We start from the raw sequence: 19,344 nt of genomic DNA, 5'->3' as shown, positions 1-19,344 counted from the left end.
GCCTCACAGGCGCACTACAACTCCCAGAATGCCCCGCAAATAGGCGGTCGCTTCCGGGCGTGCGTCCCCGCCCCTCGTCGGGGTGGAGCTTGGCGCCGCAATTTGGATCCCCAGGCAGCACCGAGATCGTTTCCCGGGCCGGTTGCTGCTGCAGGGCTTCCTCCGCCCTGGACCCAGCGCTGTGGAGACACGGTGGGCGTGGGCACCATGAGGCGCCTGGGCTCGGTGCAGCGGAAGATGCCCTGCGTGTTTGTGACGGAAGTGAAAGCCGAGCCCTCGGCCAAGCGGGAGCATCAGGTACCCGGCGGCGTGAGCTGCTGGGCGGCAGCTCCTCCAACGCTGAGCCGCGGCCCGGGAGGGGGCCCTCCAGGTTTTCCCGGGGAGGTTTGGGTGAAGTTCTCTTGTGCTCGGAGCTCCAGCTTCTTCGACCTTCTTCGTTGTAAGGAGTGTGGGAGAGATTCCTTTTTTTTTAATGTTCCACTCCCTGATCAGGTGATTCAAACTTGCTCTGACAGGTCTGAAAACCCACATCGCAGTTAATGTGAAAAACCTGAGTAGCGAGATGTGTCTAACTTGGAACGACTGTCGACCAAGAGTCTGATGAGAAGGCACTGTTTACTTGGGGTGTCCTAGGAACCCATGGCCCTGTTGACAGCTAGGCTAACGAGGTCACTAAAATCAGAGTAGTGCCATGTCTTGCTCAATTCTAACTTTTGAGCTCCCGTCCTAAGGTTTTCTAGTCATCTTGTGTGTTTTACAGAGACTGAGCCTTGAGTGAACGTAAGGGAATTAATTCATAGATAGCTTATTTCAGTGTGGTTCTTTGATATGTAGCGAAGTTCTTAACCCCTTAGCTCAGACACATTGTGTCCATTTCAATCATTTCCACTCTTTCATCGTTACTACTGTATCATTGGCCTTCTGGTCTTGTTGTTCTTGTGGGTTTTGTTTGTTTGTTTAATTAGCATGCAAAGTGGCATTCTCATACATAATTTGTGTTGTTCCCTTCACGGTCTCCCTCCATGTCTCCAGTTTGCGCCCCCCCTCCCCGGACACACACCATCACCTCTTTCACTTTTGTACTCTAATACTGCCTCTCTTTAAGAGCCCCATTTTCCCTCCCTCAGGGCCCCCTTTCTTGTTTTTTAGATTAAATGGCCTTTAAGACAAGATGCCCTGTTATCTTGTAGTCCCTGCTGCTAGGAACTGACACATGAATTAGTATTTGTCAAATTTCAATTAAAAGGACTCTGAGAGTCCTCCTGATAGTTTTCCATCAACTTGATGTTGTCTTACCTTTTACTTTTAACTGATCTTTTCATATTCCTTTCTCCTACAATTGTTACTACACTTAAAATGTCCTGATGCTGTTTACGGTACTACTTAATACATTGTACCTGACACCCAGAGTGAGTTTCACTATATTTTCTAGTAAAGCCTTAAGATGAGTACTCAGTGTCTGTATTGCTGGCTATTTGGAACAAAAGTCAGAATAAATTCAAGTACTCTAAAACATTGTCATCCTTGATGGTTCATTTTAATTATGATTCTCCACTTTGAATATTGGGGGTGGGGCATAATTTTAAAAGTATTATATACTAGGGGAAAAAAAAACCCTCTCACCTCTGCAGTTAAAACTATCTTAACAGCAGTGTTTACAGCATAGCGTCCAAATAATTATAGTCCAGAATCTCTTATTAATTAGGCCTAGTCTATTTTAAAATCTTAATGTTGAGTTCTTGTTTTCGCAACATCTTTCATCTTGTGAACATATTGAGTACACTCCTGTGCATTAAGGTTTTTCTCAGGCTATCCACTCTGCATAAATCGCCGTCAGTGTTGTCCAGTAGATCTTAATAAAACTGATCAGCTGAGTCATCCCTTGATTGGCTGTATCCAGAAATTGCACACCAGCCAATCGATCTTTGTTCCCTGTTTTCATACACAAATGTTCTTGCTTTTGCAGTAATAAAGTGTTTGGTCACAGGTGAAGGAGAAGTTACGATGCCCTTCAGAATCTTGTGTCATCCTTTGTCCATGTAACTAGCAGACAGTAGTAAAGAATGATCCTTGTGTAAGAACATTTCACACTCATTAACAACTCCATGGTCATAGTAATACTCGCACTTTTATAAATTTAAAAATGTACACACACACACACACACACATGCTGTTAGATTACTGTTTTGCCACGGTGGCTTAAAATGATACCTCTTGGTACCAGTATCATATATGGATGAGAAGTCGATCCTGAAGTAGAATATCGTGAACCTGCTACACAGGCCTGAGGACCTGAGTTCAGATCCCCAGCAGCCACATCTCTGTAATCTCAAGAGTGGTAGAGGGGGACACAAGAGCCCTAGAGCTTACCTACCAGAACCTCTAAGTTCAAGCTCAGTGAGAGACTATTGTCTCTGAAAATGAGGTGAACGATTGAGTACATCCAGTGACCTCTGTCTTTCACATGCACGCATAAAGGCATGTATTTACACACACATGTTCACACACATATACATACATATACCTCACACAAAGTAGTAAATCAGTAATGAAATGAGTATAGTATCCTAGTGCCTAATTTTGTCTGAACCACCATTTCCCCTTTGTTTTGTACAGTGTTTTTTTATTAGTATTTATTATAATTATTTTGTAAAGTTTAAATTCAGACCATAAAATAGTAGTGTCTCTCAGAAACCAAAAATTATAGCTAAAAAGTTGTAAGAATCTCAAAAGCAGCCTTTTCTTCCAGCCTCGATGCTTTATTTTCTTCCTGACAGTAGCAAGGTTATAAATGAAACTTGTAAACAGCTAATTGTTGGTAAAGATGAACAGAACAAGAAGGGAATACCAGACAAAGCAAGTAAAAATTGGAGGGAAACAGCAGGCAGGTGATTGTTGGTAGTTTTCAACAGCGGAACCTGGGAGCGGTCGAAATAGAAACCACAATCGGCCTCAGATGTTGAGTACGTATTTCGCCAGGAACAGAACCGAGTGTTTCAGTCCCAGGAGTATGGTGAACCATCTTTGATCACCTGGGGTAGACTTACCGTAATAGTTACTGGAAGTTTCACCCAGCAGGCAATGGCAGTGGGTCTTGGTCCTTTAAAGATGGCCTGCATACTAGGCAAATGTATTTCATAAAGAAGATTCAGCAACATTGTAGAATGGGTAGCCACAGAGATTTTTAAGATGGACATTGCTGTGGATATTGCTCTATATAAATAAAACACTGATGGCCAGTGACCAGGCAGGAAGTAGGTTGCCAGGCAGGAAGTAGGTGGGACAAGGAGAGAGGAGAATTCTGGGAAGTGGAAGGCTGAGGGGGGAGACACTGCAGTCACCGCCAGGACAAGCAGCATGTAAAGACTCTGGTAAGCCACCAGCCACGTGGCAAGGTATAGATTTATAAAAATGGGTTAATTTAAGATAAAAGAACAGTTAGCAAGAAGCCTGCCACAGCCATACAGTTTATAAGTGATATAAGCGTCTGAGTGATTATTTTATAAGTGGATTGTGGGACTGCGGGGCTTGGGGAACCTGGAGAGAAGCCCTGCAGCAACAGGACATCTTCAAGTAAGCATGTGGATTTCAGTTTGCAAGAGAGTCTTTTCAAAACTAAAAATAGGAGTCGTCTTCATCTTCTCTTTCTGAAAACATGGCCCAAGACAGAGGACATCGCGAGACTCTTCCTACAACTAAGAACCAAGTGTGATTTGAAAAAGTCAATTTTGTAAGGATCTCATTGAAGTGTAGACTTAAGTCTTGGAGAATTGTGATTGGTGAATCCATGTGCTGAAACCCCAGGAACACTCTGGAATGAAGTAAGCATGTGATTTTCCCTGCACTCTGTCCCAAACACAGAGGCTGACTTGCATTCTTCAGACACAGAATGTCCTGACTGTGGGCCTTTTCTCCTGATGTGTCAAATCTGCTCAGATGTCGCCTCCTCAGAGGGCTTCCCTGCGCCATTCTTTCTGGTTTTCCTCTTCAGAACTCATCAGTGTAATACTGTTATGCATCTTATTTGTGTCATAGCCCTCCAAAGTGTAGGTTTCACTAAAGGTGGGCACTTCTCTGTATTTCCAGTGTCACAAACGGTGCTTATTGCGTTTAGAGAATAATCACAATAGGATTGTGCATGTTGAACCCGTGCTGAGGATGAAACAGCATAGGACATGATTCCTGGTTTCTTTGTGATGGATGAGAAGCATGTAAATAAGAGTCTGCATGGAAAATCAAATTTTACTGTGATCACATTACAAAGAGTTGCAGAGCTGGTGTGGCAGGACAGGAGGGGAATCTGGGAACTAGAGGCTAAAGCAAAAGGATGATGAGTTCAAGGCCGACCTGGGCTGCACAGTGAGTCTTGGGAGACAGTTGTTTAGAACTCATGAAAGTAGGCACAGTTCAGGTGAGCCTGTGTGTGAAGGCAGAGGCTGTGTGTCTTACACATTTGTTTGTTTGTTTGTTTTCTCTTTCTCTTTTTAAGCCATTTAAAGTTTTGGCAACTGAAACTCTAAGTGAAAAGGCGTTAGATGCAGATGTATACAGTGCCATTGCAACAGAAAAAGTGGATGGAACATGTTGTTATGTTACTAACTACAAAGGTAAAATACAACTATCACGTTTACTAAAAGTATTATCTTAATCATTGTTTAAATCCTGTACATCTAGGATGGGTATTTACTCTTCATGAACTATTAAAACCTAACTGTAGTAGTTGAGTGAAAAATCACAGTGGTTGTATTTATGTCTCTTGGGGAAAGAAAGACTGGTGACTAACATTAACTTGAAATTCCCATGAAAGGCTAGGCAGCCTAATAGATAGGTCTTGTATGTTCCCTCATTTGCATAATAAACATTTCTGTATCCCTAATGAGGAAACTGAGTCTCAGCCAGGTTTAGTAATTTGTCTAAGACCATTCAGTTAATGAATGGCTGAACAGTGACAGGACCTGGGTTTGTCCAGCCCTGGAACTTGTTCTTATTCTAACACCCTAAGCTTCCAGTGCTTTCATTAACATTGGCCAGGTCTCTGGTCAGTTACACACTTTGAAAGAGAAGTTCACATTGATGATATTAAGGGAAAAAGGCACACTGAAAAGAAAACTATTGTTTGTAATTACTAATGAACGGTGAGATTGACTCTCAGTTCTGGTAACAAAAATAGATAAATGAGCTCGATTTATTTCTTAGTGTCAAGAAATATCCTGAAATGCACTTTAAAAACTTTCAACTTGTGATAAGATAAAAAATTGCCATTATAACTGTACTTTACAATGATATGTAACTCAGCAGCATTAAGGACATTCACATGGCTGTAGTGATATCATCCCCACTCATCTCTAGAATTAAAACAGCTTGTTGGGAACCCCCTCATACACCCTACCTCCACAGAGCCCATCTCTTAGGCCTTAGTTGATTCTACTTTCTAACTATAGGTAACTCAAGTAAATGGACTCAAAAGATATTTGTCTCTTTATGACTGGGTTACTTGTTTAGTTCAGTATTTTACCATGTTAGAGTATATCAGATTGCACACATTTTTTCTTAAATTGCTTAATATGTACATAGCACATTTTGTTCATCCATTCAGTCACTGATAGGCATTTAGGTTGCTCCAACCTTTATGCCATCGTGGATAATACAATTAATATGCTAAATTAGTCTCCAGTATTTTGGGGAGTTATGAACCTGTACATGGGATTACTAGATCATATGTTAATTCTAATTTAGAAAATTTGAGTACCCATCATACATTTTCCATAATGGTCACACAGAAGGTCTGGCTTCCAGATGTTGCAATTTGTCCATATACCTAGTAGGACTATTACTACTATTACTATTATTTGGTGATAGCTAATGGATATGAGTGGAATCCATTTTATATGTTTACCAATAAAAAGAAAAAAGTATTTAACCAGAAACAATATAATTTTAATCTAGTTCTTTATATTATGTATATGCATAGCTAGTCATAGTATTATAGTATAATTAAAAATTTTATAAATCTTTGACCCTTATATTTGAGTAAGATTTATCAGGCTCTTATATTAAAAAATCTTTAGTGTGTATCATGTGTGAGGTGCATGATGGGAGCAATTAGAGTGTTGGAACTTTACTGCTCAAGAATGCTCACAGGACCAAAGATAACAAATGGATAAATACATAATAAAACAAGGATTTCAGAAGCAAGGTTGTCACAGAGCAACAGGGATGATGCCAAGGAAAATCTGTATTTTGTCCTGCTGTGTTCAGGTCACACTTCAGAATCAGGAACTCAAGGTGGAGTCTTAGATGGGGGACACTCTGCTTTTGCTTGTCCTGTAGGCATCTTCCCGTTTAGTAAGCAGTGGCAAGAGCAAGCTAACCAGGAGTCTCACTGAAACCAGATGCAATCCAGAAGTCTCACTTTTAGCAATACAGAATATTGGCACAGTGCCCTGAGACTACGCTCCCCCCCAGGGTTACAGGAAGCCCTCGTCATCAGTGTGCCTAATGACCTGGCCATGCCAGACAGGTCACCTTGATTTCATATCTGCCAGAATTGACCCCACATTGCAGTGTGATATTCAGGGGATGTGTGAACACAGCCACCTGGTTCTGCTCTCATTTGGAGAATGTAGGGAAGGACCGTGGACCATTCTGATAAAAGGAGCATGCATTTTTCTCACAATGGTCATTTAACAAAGTACGCCCTCACACACTAGGATGCTGACTTGTAGGTCATCTTGTATTTCCTTTGTCCTTCAGGGTTGGTCTTCTTACAGAGCAAACTACTGTTTATTGGTTCTTTTCCTCTGAAATATCTTGCAAGATGAAGTTTGTTTCCTCTTGACTTTCCCTTTTATTACTGTGGTTTTAGGTCAGCCATACCTTTGGGCTCGACTAGATAGAAAACCTAACAAGCAGGCTGACAAAAGATTTAAAAAATTTCTACATTCAAAAGAAAGCTCAAAAGGTTAGTGGGTTTTTTTTCAAACTTTTCATACAGTTGAAATTTGTGGTTTATTGCTATGGTTCTTCTTTCTCTCTCTAGATCTATCTATCTTGAGGAAAATTCACTTTTAGGGATAAAACATTGGCACAGAGCCCCCCTCCCACACACACCCTCTACACACCTATACAAATACTGAAAACCATTTTTCCAACCTTTCTGTAACTTCTTTATAGTATCAATCTATTCTGTTTAAACATAGTGTTATAGTAAGAGATACATTTTCATTTGGTTTACATGAGAAAAATAATTTACTGAGTTGTGTTATAACTATCAAAGGATAATATTTTATTACTGCATTGATGCCTATATTATACATATATACTTATTACCTATTTATACTCATATATGTAACATATATATATATATATATATATATATATATATAGTATTGTATAGAGATTATATTAAAACTCATAAATCTCATTCAGGAGGCAGAGGCGGGTAGATCTCAGAGTTCGAGGCCAACCTGGTCTACAGAGTGAGATCCAGGACAGCCAAGACTATTACACAGAGAAACCCTATCTCGAAACACCCAAAAAATGAAGAAATTAAAAACTCACAAATCCTCAGAAAATGTTGGCTACTTTAGATTGCAATGTGTTTAAGTGGTAGTGTAGTGAAAGTTGAAAATTTCCAGTGTTAGTACCCTAATTTGGAGCGTAACCACACTGCAGTGATAGTAGAGAGTACCTTCCACATATGAGAGTGATGTGTTTCCTACTTCCACTTTGCATCTGTTCTGTATGTGATGTCTTAAAGTAACAGCGTAAAATTGACTGACTCTCTGTAGAGTTTCTTTGGAACACCGAGGAAGATTTCAAACCTGTCCCAGAGTGTTGGATACCAGCAAAGGAAATAGAACAACAGAATGGGAAACCAGTACCTGATGAAAACGGACACATTCCTGGTATCACATAACCATTTTGTGTTCAGTGTAAGAAACAAACAAACAAACAAGCCCAGTCAGACATTCGTTTTAATCTAGCTTTTCATCTTATTTATAGTGGAAATTTCTGAATCAAGTGTATTGAAAAGTCTTAACAGTTTATATCAAAGACATAGGAAGCAATGCCCTTTCTGGTTTGAATCTTTCTCAAGGATGAGCGTATTTTGTAAGATGTTTGCTCAGAGTGGCCTGTTTCTTTCATTTGCAGCAAGTTTTCTGTATTGAGGGAACTTATTCTAGCAATAAGAGTAAAAACAGTAACAGCAAATAGGGAACTGATAAATTGTTCAGCATGATTGGGACAATGACAGGAACTGTGGAGCGCTTACTGTATATATTTGTTATCTTTGACACTGGAAGGGTGCTGCAGAGACCTCAGTTTATTAAATGAAAAACCATGACAATACCAGGCAGGAGCGAGAGTGACCAGTTAGAAAAGATACTAAAATAAAATTTAAAAAAAAAAAAAGAAGAAGAAGAAGAAGTTTAATGCTATCTTAGTATAGTGCTCAGTTGCTCCTGAACCAAGATGATTTTTTTTGAAGAATATGTTTAATTCATAGTAATACCCCTACAGAATAAGCAAATGAACCCTTTATGATTATCAAGAAAAATAGTAAAATTGTTAGCTTTCCCACGGATTTTAAGTGTCTGTACGATAGGGAATCTAGAAAATAAAGAGTATTAGTAACAAATAAATAAATGCCTATATCTTGTAATAGAACCCATGTGATAGAAGTAACTTTTCTTGAAATACCAGGTTGGGTGCCCGTGGAAAAGAACAGCAAACAGTACTGCTGGCATTCGTCTGTAGTGAACTACGAGTTTGGAATTGCCCTGGTACTACGGCATGATCCCGACAAGCCTGGACTTTTGGAAATCAGTGCCGTGCCCCTGTCAGAGCTTTTAGAGCAAACCCTGGAGCTGATAGGAACAAATATCAATGGGAACCCATACGGTAAGGGAAGATGTTTTCGAAAGAGAACTTCCTAAGGTCAACTTGAGAAACATACTGAAGCAGCAACTAATGCATGTGCATCCACTGCCTAGGAGCATATCCTTTTCTGCACATCTTCGGCTCAAGAGAAATTTTATGCATGGCTAATCATTATGATTTAATAATGCAAAAAGCTGACTTTATCCTATTATCCTTCCCTGTGGTAGCTTTAACAACTGTGCATGAAACGCAATTAACTGAGATGTAGCTTTTTATTGCTGTATAAGTTTTAGGTGAGTTAGTTGGGTGAAAATGCACTGTGCTGTTAGGTCATTACTTTAGCATTAATAAATATAGGCAAGAGTAAGTAAGACTTGGCAACAGATACTGTATAAAGCATCAGAATTTATACCATAATGAATTGAGTAAATCAGTGGCATTCTGGAGTACAGAATTGAAAGGAGAATCATAAAATAGAATAAGGACTCTGAAGCTGTAATAATTGTAGAGAGATCAAAAGCGGATTGAAGGTGTAGGGAGGTAGCCCAGTCCATAAAGTTCAGATCCCTAACACCCTTGTTAAAAGCTGAGTGACAGTGGTGTGTGCCAGGCCAAGAGCCAGAGAGGCATAGATAGGAGGCTATCTGGGCCTTGCAGGGCAGACAATGTAGCCTAATCATTGAGCTTCAAGTATAGTGAGACACACACCCTTTTTCAAAATATAAGGTGGAAAGCAACTGAACAAGATACTCAGTGTTGACCTCCTTCCTGTCTCCACAGTGCAGTTGCACGAACATGCACACACCTCTGCTCCACAGAAACATGTATGTGAACACACATACACACATTTAAGTAGGTTGATTGATGGGTATTAAGTTTACATACAGAATCAAAGATGTTATTAGGTAAACACTGAATAATAGCAGAATGTAGCTAATGATATAGCACATGCTAGCAAGTTTTCTCTGTAAAAATGTTCAATAGCCTGTATTTTCAGCTTTGTTAACCATAATTTTGAAATGGACTATCAGTAGTACTTACATGAATGGATAAGGCTGCATTCCATTGAAACCACTTACAATAGGTGTCTGTCTGGACTTGGTCCACAGGTCAGTGTGCCAAGTCCCAGTGTAGAGAGTACATGAAAGTACAACTTAGAGGTTTGGGAAGAAGTGTCACTTGAGTGAGAACAGGACGAAATGCACTTTGGATTATTCTTTACAGAAAATCAAACTTTTTGTTAACATTACTCTTAAATGTTTAGACACTTAGACATTTTCTCTTTCTGAAAAGAATATGATTGAAAATGGTTAATGGCAAGTTTTACCATTTAGGGCTAGGAAGCAAGAAATATCCATTGCACTTTCTTATACCCCACGGAGCCTTCCAAGTAAGAAATGTGCCCGCGCTGAAGCACAATGACTTGCTGTCCTGGTTTGAAGACTGCAGAGAGGGGAAAATCGAAGGGATCGTGTGGCACTGTGGTGATGGCTGTTTACTTAAGGTAATGACAGAAACAGCTTGCTTGGGATTCCGTTCTTCACAGAACGATGTGACGCTCAGATTCTCCGGATGGATTTTTATTAATTTTTGGCATGCAGTTAGTGTAACTCCTCTAATTTTTATAGGCTAAAACAGAATTGAGCTTAGGGCAGTGTCAGAGTGCACAGTCCACAGATGGCGGTGTCTGGCTGGGCACTGGCTCTACTGGATGTGCTTCCGAGTTAAAGTGATAACACACTCCCCTCCGGGGAGCTCATGTGGCACACTGTGTTCTCTGAGACATGCTGTGCCTATTTTAACTCGGCACTTCCTAAACTAACTTATTAGGGAGTTTGCGGAGTAAAAAACATGCCAAGCAGCAGCTGACACAGAATGAATGATCTTCTGCTTTGTGCCCTTTTCCCTAGACTGACATGTCTGCTTGATTTCTCACTGGTATAGGAAATTCATAATGTTCCAAACTGAATCTGTTCTTCTCACTCCTAGCTCCACATTGTTCCCTGAACTTAGAAACCTGGATTCATTGTTAGTAAGCTCTCTCCCCATTGCTTCATGCATCTGGTTGTTATCAGTTCTTGAAAAGTCTGTTCTTTACACTCAACCAGGCGCTAATTTTAATTTAGGCCAAGAGTCTTGCTTGAATTATTACTATATTGTGGTCCCTAAAACCTTCATCTTTCAATTTTAACCCCATCGTGTTGATTCTTCACAAATGAATGGCATTACGTCCTGCATAATGCTGTGTAGGTACGTTAAGACTTTCCATGGTACAGGCCCTTCTTAACTTCCTGTAACTGCTTTCCATTAGCATCTTTGAAAACATAATTGTGTGTATTGTGTGACTGTATACTCCTGGGGAGACAGGAACATTCATTTGCCACAGATAACGTGCTGAGGACAGACCTAAGAAAGGATTCCATCCAAGTGGAGCTCAGTGAGCCAGTGACTTTACTGGGGTTACTTTCAGGATGTGGGTGAGGAGCTGCTTACAAGGAGCATGGCAGACCCAGAGGCAGCAGCATCAATCAGAAGCCCTCCTGGCTTCAGTGATGACTCACAAAGGCGGCCTCCTGGGGACTCCCTGCACGACTTGCAGGGGGCTGGCAGCACCTTTGGTGAAAGGAGAACCTTCTCTCCAGCGATTGTTAGTGTTCTTGTACCCTTGCAGTGTCTTGGGACTCTTCAAAGCTTCGGGGATCTTCCTGAGACTTGTGAAGGTTTGCTTCCTTCTGAGTCTTAAGAACCTTCCTCCAGAGAGGATGTTTTCGTGTGGAGGAAACAGCTACCCAACAATGTCCTAACCAACTGGAATCCCAGACTCCCCTGCCATTCTACCATTAATATTCCCTTTGGTAATACTAGATTCTGGTTCACAGATTTCTCTTCTTGTATTCACCAAGACACTTATATCCATTAAATTTTGGAGGAGCCCTTGATTATGTTCCTGGCATTTTTAAGGTACTGGAAGAGTGAACAAAATAATTTCTCTGCCTTCAGGAAGCTCATATTCTAATGGGAAAGATAGCCAGCACTATGTCAGAGAACAACTATGGCATTGAGTTAAAATAAGAGTAATTTAAGGTAGATCCTTGCATTGTACCTGGCAGGTAGCAGGCACCCAAAGTAAGTATTTACAAGTAAATTACGATGCTATTTACAGACTAAAGCTGACACCACTTTTTCCTTCTTATAGGTCCATCGCCATCATCTTGGTTTATGCTGGCCACTTCCAGATACTTACATGAATTCCAAACCAGTTATTATTAACATGAATCTGAACAAGTATGACTGTGCATTTGATAGTGAGGGTTTGTTTAATCGGTTTTCAAAATTAGATAAACAGAAATTTGATAGGCTTAAAGATATAATACTTGATGTATAAAATGGAAATATAGTTAGAATTATTGCAAACAGTCTGCTATTTTACAGAGGTTAAAATAACTCAAGGGTCTATTTAATTTTGCTAGGTATTTGACAAAATATGTATAAATTCTAAACATTTATGTATCTGTATTTAAAGAAACCATGGGATTTGAATATCTTAACACAAAAATAAATATAAAATAATTCCATCTGAAACTTCCATTTTAAATGGTAAAATTGTTAAGCTTACCTTTATGCTTTTAGAAAATTTAAGACATTATAAAAATAGGGATATCTATCATAGCTCATTGTGCACTATACAGTCATAAATTATTCATGTTTTCAAAAATATACTTTTCTACCAAGTTAAAACTAAATATGATTTTATTTTTAAGCAAAAATACAGTATTTTGAGATGAATTCTATAGTTCAGAGACTTCTTGATTTCCAGCTGAAACTTTTAAACTTATAAAATAGTTTTAAATCTACAGTTAAATGTGGTCTTTAATAAATAGGGAAACTATTAGGACTTTCTCTGTCTTCTGTCTGTTCAGAAGCTTCAACAGGGCTAGGTAATTCAAATCCAAATTGTTCGGAAAGTTTTTGTAACTTCTCTTCTAATAGAATATTTTTTTTCACTTCTTCCTTATAATTGTACTTCAGGTCTTCAATTTCTTCAAAAAATGAAGGATCAAAATTTTCCAGTTCTTTTTTCAGCTTTTTAATTTCCTCCTGAAAGTCACATGTAGAAATACATATTTTTGGCTTGCCATTTAGGAGCTTTGATTACAAACATGAAAACCCAAATAACACAAACAGTAAAATATCAAGAAAAGTATTTAAGACTTTTGTTAATAAGGTTCCATTGTACCACATCAATAACTTAGCAGTGGCCATCTCTGGCTGAAGTTTATGAGTGCTTCCATAGCTTTGGGATAGAATCTTTCTCTGAACTGCATCAGATAGTCTCAGTGAGGCAAACAAAAGGGACTCTTCTCTTCACTACACTGAAGTTCCTGTCTTCAGAGTTTTCAGTATTTTCTTTACAGTTCTAACTTTTTTACTTTTATAAATAATGTTTATGGGAATCCCGGGACTTGTAAAAGTCAAGCACCCGGTGAAGAGAATGTGTCCATGAACGGCTGTTTTCACTACCCAGTGATGAGGCAGGGCTCACTTCCAGACTCTTGTGCTTCTGGGTCTTAAGGTAGAGCACAGAAATGTTTTAAGGGAAAGATCCCTGGACATAATTCCAAAAGGTACTTAGAAACACTGTTTCCAACATGACCTACAAATTAAAACATTTAAAAACTGTACATTTGTTATAATTTAAAAATAAATTTATTCTCTAGACCTTTCTATTTGTCTGATTTTTCTGTTGTTGCTAGCTGCTGTTTAATAAAAAGTTGTCATGAGTGACATTATGTACTTAGTAATATTAAGGTAAGTGTGAAATGAATCCATGAATTTTTAGGCACATACTTAAACATGGTGATCATAAAAATTGTTTCCCAAAGCTGTTTTTACAAAATACTGGCAATACTCAAGTTAGATATAAGTAAGAATTACCTTCAAGTGCTGCTTTTCTAGGTCTGACTTTGTGAGCTGGGTCTCCAAGTCATTTATCTTTTCCTTTTGTTGACCAGTATCTGCCAAAATAGTTGTGAAAATTAGACTCATCTTTTTATTTACTGTGAATGACTTAGAGGATTTGTTTCAGAATAAACAGGAAATGTATGAAGCCTACAGTCTGAAATCATCTGGCACTGCATGGCGGGAACACTGCTCAGGTAGTGTACCACTAGTAGGAAAAGTCATTCTACAGCAAGCAGACAGAGGGGTGTAGCAGGAATCTTAAATGGTCTTATTAATAAAATCAAACCTGAGGCCAGTTACTGTGGTGAATGCTGGAAGATCAGAGAAGCAGAACAAGCCACAGCCACCTCACCTCGCCAGTTTCTCAGCTGATCCCGTTTCCTCAGACTGGATGCCTCTGATTTCTCATCTAAATAGATCCAGCTGAACTGTTGCTCAAAAGCCTAAAAGCTTAACCAGCTAAAAGCTTCTAGTTTCTGGTCTTCACGCCTTATATATCTTTCTGCCATCACTCCCTGGGATTAAAGGCGTGTGTCACCATGCCTGGCTGTTTCCAACTGTGGCCTTGAACTCAGAGATCTAGAGTGATTTCTGCCTCTGGAATGCTAGGATTAAAGGTGTGAGTGCCACCATATTCTAGCCTTTGTATCTAGTGGCTGTTCTGTTCTCTGACCCCAGATATGTTTATTAGGGTGCACAATATTTGGGGGAACACAATACCACCACAGAGGGGTAGCTGCTAGGTATTAGAAATATGGGTTATATAAATATGCCTTTATATGAGAGAAATTTCTACTTTTGAGAGAAAAATCCTGCAACCAGTAAAATTTGTTAGGTACAAAATATCAGGCAAAGGACTAAAGGTAAGCTGGCCATTTATGCCTTCTACCCCAAATAGCTTTGGCTATTTGCATTTAGGTTTGTTTGCACTATGTGCAGAACGTCTAAGACAAGGTGTGTGGCACACACAGATGAAGGAGTGCAGTCCTGCTGGTTGGGTAGGAAATGAGCTGTTGATACACAGCACAAAGGTTAGGATACAAAGTGTCATGCCACACTGCAAACATTGAAAGGTAAAGCGTTTTGTTTTAATGTTAAAGTTTGAGGAAATAATGAAAACAAGTTTTCATGATAAGGACAAGAAGTGTATTATAGTGCTCTGGGGTGGTCCCCTATAACTCAGAAACAGAGAACAAATATAAGCAAGGTTTCAAATCATTAAAAAAAAAAAAGCATTTTCCTACATAAGAAGAAAAGTTGTAATTTTAGTCTTCTAAGACTGGCCTATTTTACTGAGCAAGATGATCTATAGTTCTGTTTTCCTACAAATATTTTTATGGCTTATAAAACATAGATATAGATATAGATCTCGCACATTTTATCAGTATATCAGTTGATGGACACATAGGCTGATCCTATATCCTGGCTACTGTGAGTAGTGCCCTAATAAACGTGAGTATGCACATATCTGTTAATTTGTTCATAGTCACTGAGCTCCTATATATTACACAGATTGGTGGTTAAACACCGAAGCAAGAAAACATGTATAACATCTTCCTAAGGTTTTTAAACATCCTCATCTTTAAATGTTGATTTAGGAACGTCCAAATAGGTTGATTTTGAAGCAGGGTACGCTCTGAAATGTGACTGGTATCTTTCCTCCCTTCTCTTAAGATGTAAACAATACAAGGGCTGGGCTTAGATAAATTAGAGAATGAATAGGTCTTTGGTACTATGCTTGTTAAAGTACACAAGACTATCTACTAGCAGTCACACCTCTATTCCAGATGGATGAATGCTGATTTTAGTTATCAAAAAGCACAGTAGCACAGTGGTTAAGACCCCGGCATGGTAAGGCGTTCTGAACTTTCATAGAATTAATGTTTAACCTTCCTATGCCACTTCCTAGTTGTTGTGATCTTGAGAACAGGTTACTAATCATTTCTAAAATGGAAAATGAAGACAAAAATACCAATCCTATGGCATTATAAGAATAAACATTTTGTAAAGCCCTTAGCATAGTACCTGGCACAAATCAGACCACGCGTTAATACAAAGTAGCATCAACTCTACAGCAACTCTATGAAATAGTTTAAAATTATTCAGCTATAAATTGGTATAATCCTGTAGGGTAGAACATGAAACTTCTATCAAAACTCTCAGATAATGGCATGATTAGGTTAGGTGATACAGTGTAATTATCATGCCAGAAGCTTTGGAACTACACTAAAAATCCATCCTGGGGTAAACTACTCACTATCCATTCAATAGCATACTACAGAATTAGTAAAAACATGAATGGTATACAGGTCTTAAGAGATCTCTGCAGTAAGATAAAAGCAGCAAGAGAAGTTAAAATATAGCATGAATCTAGAAAAAATTACATATAACTAAATACACACAAAAGGTCTATTCTCTTTTATTGTTAAAGTTTTATCCTGTTTGGTACGATTTGCAAATATCAAACCATGGTTCCTAGGAGAAATGCAAATGCATGCAAGCATATGCATAAACATACACACTCAAATTGTCATCGATTATATTTAGTTTCAAACGAATATGTTTGGAAGTGTTAAGCCACCTTTCTGAGCTAAGATTCAAATCCCAACAGGCTACAGTGGTACCCAGTACTCCATCCTAGGTCATCTCTGAAAGAAAATTGAAACAAAAATGCGCCAAGCACCACCTTGTTGGCCCTAGGGTGGGGATATGGGGGGCGCTACTTAATTTTGTCACTGTGTCTGATTGCAAAAACATTGTGAGTTGATTTGGGGAATTTAAATGTGATAAAGTTACATTTGCAAATATGGATCTGCAAATAATGATCAACTGTATTCTGTATGTGTTCATATACACACACAGATGTTTTGTATGTAACTGTTATATATAGGGGAATGACTGCTAATTTCAGAATAGGGATTGAAAGGAATAAGAGGAACATTTTTAATTGCAACAGAAAAAAATAGTACTGTAGTTTTCAATAAGACAACAATTAGTAATATTCAGAAGAAAATGTTCACAGGGATTGAAGGACCTATACTTAGAAACTGAAAGCAAATGACAGCATCCATTGCTTGGTAATATACTATGATTAAGTCTGTAACACCTAGATGGATCACAAGGAGAAAAAGTTGGGCCACTTAGTATAGCAATTCAAAGTGTTAAATGGGAATATTAACATAGCCTGAGAGAGAGCAGCTCTACATACTCTGACCAGTATACTATACTGGTCCAATACTGTAGAAACTGGTTGATACTATAGAAACACACAAAAGACAAGCCCGAAATAAAAAACTTGAGATAGCCAACAAGTTTTATGAAATACATTACCAGGTGTGCTGCTTTCAGCTCCAGTTTGGTCCTTGTAAACTTCTATCTGATGGATTAATTCTGCCTTTTCTTTATCCAGCTGACTGTTGGCTAGTCTAGAATACAATGATAGCATGTTAGAAAAATAAACAATTGCCATGGGATAATCCTCTTGTACACTGTAAAGATTTGTCACTCGAAATGGTTTAATAAAATGCTGATTGCCAGTAGCCAGGCAGAAAGTACAGGCAAGGCAACCAAACTAAAGATGATGGGAAGGAGAAGGGTGGAGTCAGGAGTTGCCAGCCAGATACAGAGGAAGCAGGAGATGAACATGCCATGCTAATAAAGGTACCACCATGTGGAAAAGCATAAATAAGGAATATGGGTTAACTTAAAATGTAAGAGCTAGTTAGTAATAAGCCTGAGCTATTGGAAACGTCCTCCACCACTCTGTAAAGTACGCAGGCATTTCCTATAAAGTGTGTGGTATACAGTCCTCAAAACAACGTTTCATCAAGCTGATTCTGGTGACGTATGCTGTAGGATATGCTTAGGAGACGGCAGCAGGATCATCGAGGTAAGCGTTTACTCTCTAGGCTTCCTTGCTTCATTCCCAAACAACACAAAATCTTTAAGTTTTCACTAATCTCATTCCTGAGGTTATTTTCAAGAGTACTTTTTTTACAATGAGAGGAGGCTGCAGAAACTCCTAGGAGCATGGAATTACTTATTTCTCTTTCATTAGGATTTGTTTCTGCAATGCTAAAGTTTAATTTTATGCTGCTAGAGAAATTTAAGTTATAATTTGGAAATACTAATATTGGGTCCCTCCTCCTTTCTGTGTCCAGACAGAATGATTATATAAGAAGGGTAAAATAATAATCAACTTTGAAAACTCTAGTCTTCAGGTGTAGCAAATTGGGTTGTGTAAAGTAATTTTCTAAAAATAAATAAATGCTAAGGTGGCTCAGTGGATAAGGGTGCATGGTGGGAAGCTGATGACCTGATTTCAATACTTGGAATGAAAGAACCAACTCTTGCAAGTTGTCCTCTGGCCTTCCTTCACAGGTGGCATGCACATACCGCACCCTCCCCCAGCATGTACATGTGTACACACGCACAAACACTCACATACAAAGATGTTAATATTTAGGTAGTCAAATAAACATAATAACATATGTACCTAAGGAGCTGGAGTTCCCGTATAAGCCCTTCATCTGTCTCCACACCTTCAGGAACATTTTTGAGGATCTCAATCTTTGAGCACAATGAAAAGTTAGTTAGAAGATAAAAGTTCAGCATAGAAATAAGTTTTTTTTTTTTTTTTGGTTTTTTCGAGACAGGGTTTCTCTGTGTAGCTTTGCGCCTTTCCTGGAACTCACTTGGTAGCCCAGGCTGGCCTCGAACTCACAGAGATCCGCCTGCCTCTGCCTCCCGAGTGCTGGGATTAAAGGCGTGCGCCACCACCGCCCGGCTAGAAATAAGTTTTAAAAAGCCTAACTTTTAATAAAGTTTAAGATTTGGGTTTTGGGAACTTGAAAGCACAGTTTGTGTTTGTCTATGCATTCAAGCAGGCCGCCAACACTTGAGCAACTCACTGCTACATGCCCAAGGTAGTGAGGACACACAGGATATGCGATAACTGGAATCTCTTACAGAGACGAGTTATTTTTACCAAGGGAGGAAAGGTAGTGATACTGTCATACGAGGAGATGAAAGATAACAGGGCAGGATGGGGAGAAAGGGCTGTCCAGGAAAAGAACCTAGGTTGGACAGGGTGATAGACTGTGCTGGTCTAGTCTCTGAAGGTTTCCATTTAGGCACAGAAGTTCAGGAGTCAGTGATAAGAATTTGAGTATAGCAACTAGTGTTTTAGACAGCAAGAGGCATAAAGATCTGAAGCCTAAAAGAGTTTCAGTTGTCCAAAGGGTTGAAAGGGTTAATGTTGGGAAAACTGGCAGAAGGTACAAAGTGTTAGAGTTTGTACATAGATACAGGCTGTGAAAAGAACTCCTTCAAAGTTTCATGCCAGGGTGACGGGGAACTATGACAAGAGTCAAAATAGATTACTATAACTTGCTCTATGTGCTATAGAATTATTTGCCAACTGCGTGGGGAATGGACCAGTAGTAGAGATAAGGTGAAATGATACAAGTGGAAGCCCAGGGACCAGTTAGGAAATTGCTG

At 39.1% G+C, this 19,344-nt stretch overlaps 2 protein-coding genes across 5 annotated transcripts in view; one reads left to right on the top strand and one right to left on the bottom strand.

Moving 5' to 3' along the window:
- Positions 1-17: 17 nt before the first annotated feature.
- Rlig1 (RNA 5'-phosphate and 3'-OH ligase 1) lies at positions 18-13,608 on the top strand. 2 transcript variants are annotated; one of them, XM_006990811.4, is made up of 7 exons: positions 18-297; positions 4,490-4,607; positions 6,866-6,961; positions 7,791-7,907; positions 8,707-8,904; positions 10,218-10,387; positions 12,080-13,608. In XM_006990811.4, the coding sequence occupies exons 1-7, from the start codon at positions 208-210 to the stop codon at positions 12,266-12,268; spliced, it is 978 nt and encodes a 325-aa protein (XP_006990873.1). In that variant the 5' UTR covers positions 18-207; the 3' UTR covers positions 12,269-13,608. The 2 variants fall into 2 exon arrangements, with proteins under 2 accessions (XP_006990873.1, XP_042119244.1); XM_042263310.2 differs by lacking the exon at positions 7,791-7,907 and having other exon boundaries at positions 80-297.
- The window catches only part of Cep290 (centrosomal protein 290), an 81,785-nt gene continuing 75,056 nt past the window's right edge, over positions 12,616-19,344 (bottom strand). For all 3 annotated transcript variants that reach the window (XM_042263300.2, XM_042263301.2, XM_042263302.2), the window contains 4 exons: positions 18,341-18,414; positions 17,176-17,270; positions 13,819-13,898; positions 12,616-12,981 (listed from right to left, as the gene is read on the bottom strand). In XM_042263300.2, coding sequence (XP_042119234.2) covers positions 12,754-12,981; positions 13,819-13,898; positions 17,176-17,270; positions 18,341-18,414 — 477 coding nt within the window. In that variant the 3' untranslated portion in view covers positions 12,616-12,753. The remainder of the gene's footprint in view (positions 12,982-13,818; positions 13,899-17,175; positions 17,271-18,340; positions 18,415-19,344) is intronic.

The sequence above is a fragment of the Peromyscus maniculatus genome, chromosome 18 (genome assembly GCF_049852395.1).
Source record: "Peromyscus maniculatus bairdii isolate BWxNUB_F1_BW_parent chromosome 18, HU_Pman_BW_mat_3.1, whole genome shotgun sequence".
In the NCBI taxonomy this organism is placed as follows: Eukaryota; Metazoa; Chordata; class Mammalia; order Rodentia; family Cricetidae; genus Peromyscus; species Peromyscus maniculatus.
This window is presented reverse-complemented; position numbering and strand designations above follow the sequence as displayed.

Bases quoted from the DNA above. Each gene is read 5' to 3' on its own strand.
- Rlig1 (XM_006990811.4), top strand. From the start codon at position 208: ATGAGGCGCCTGGGCTCGGTGCAGCGGAAGATGCCCTGCGTGTTTGTG. The intron at 298-4,489 runs GTACCCGGCGGC...TCTCTTTTTAAG, and splicing joins CGGCCAAGCGGGAGCATCAG to CCATTTAAAGTTTTGGCAAC. The intron at 6,962-7,790 runs GTTAGTGGGTTT...GACTCTCTGTAG, and splicing joins TTCAAAAGAAAGCTCAAAAG to AGTTTCTTTGGAACACCGAG.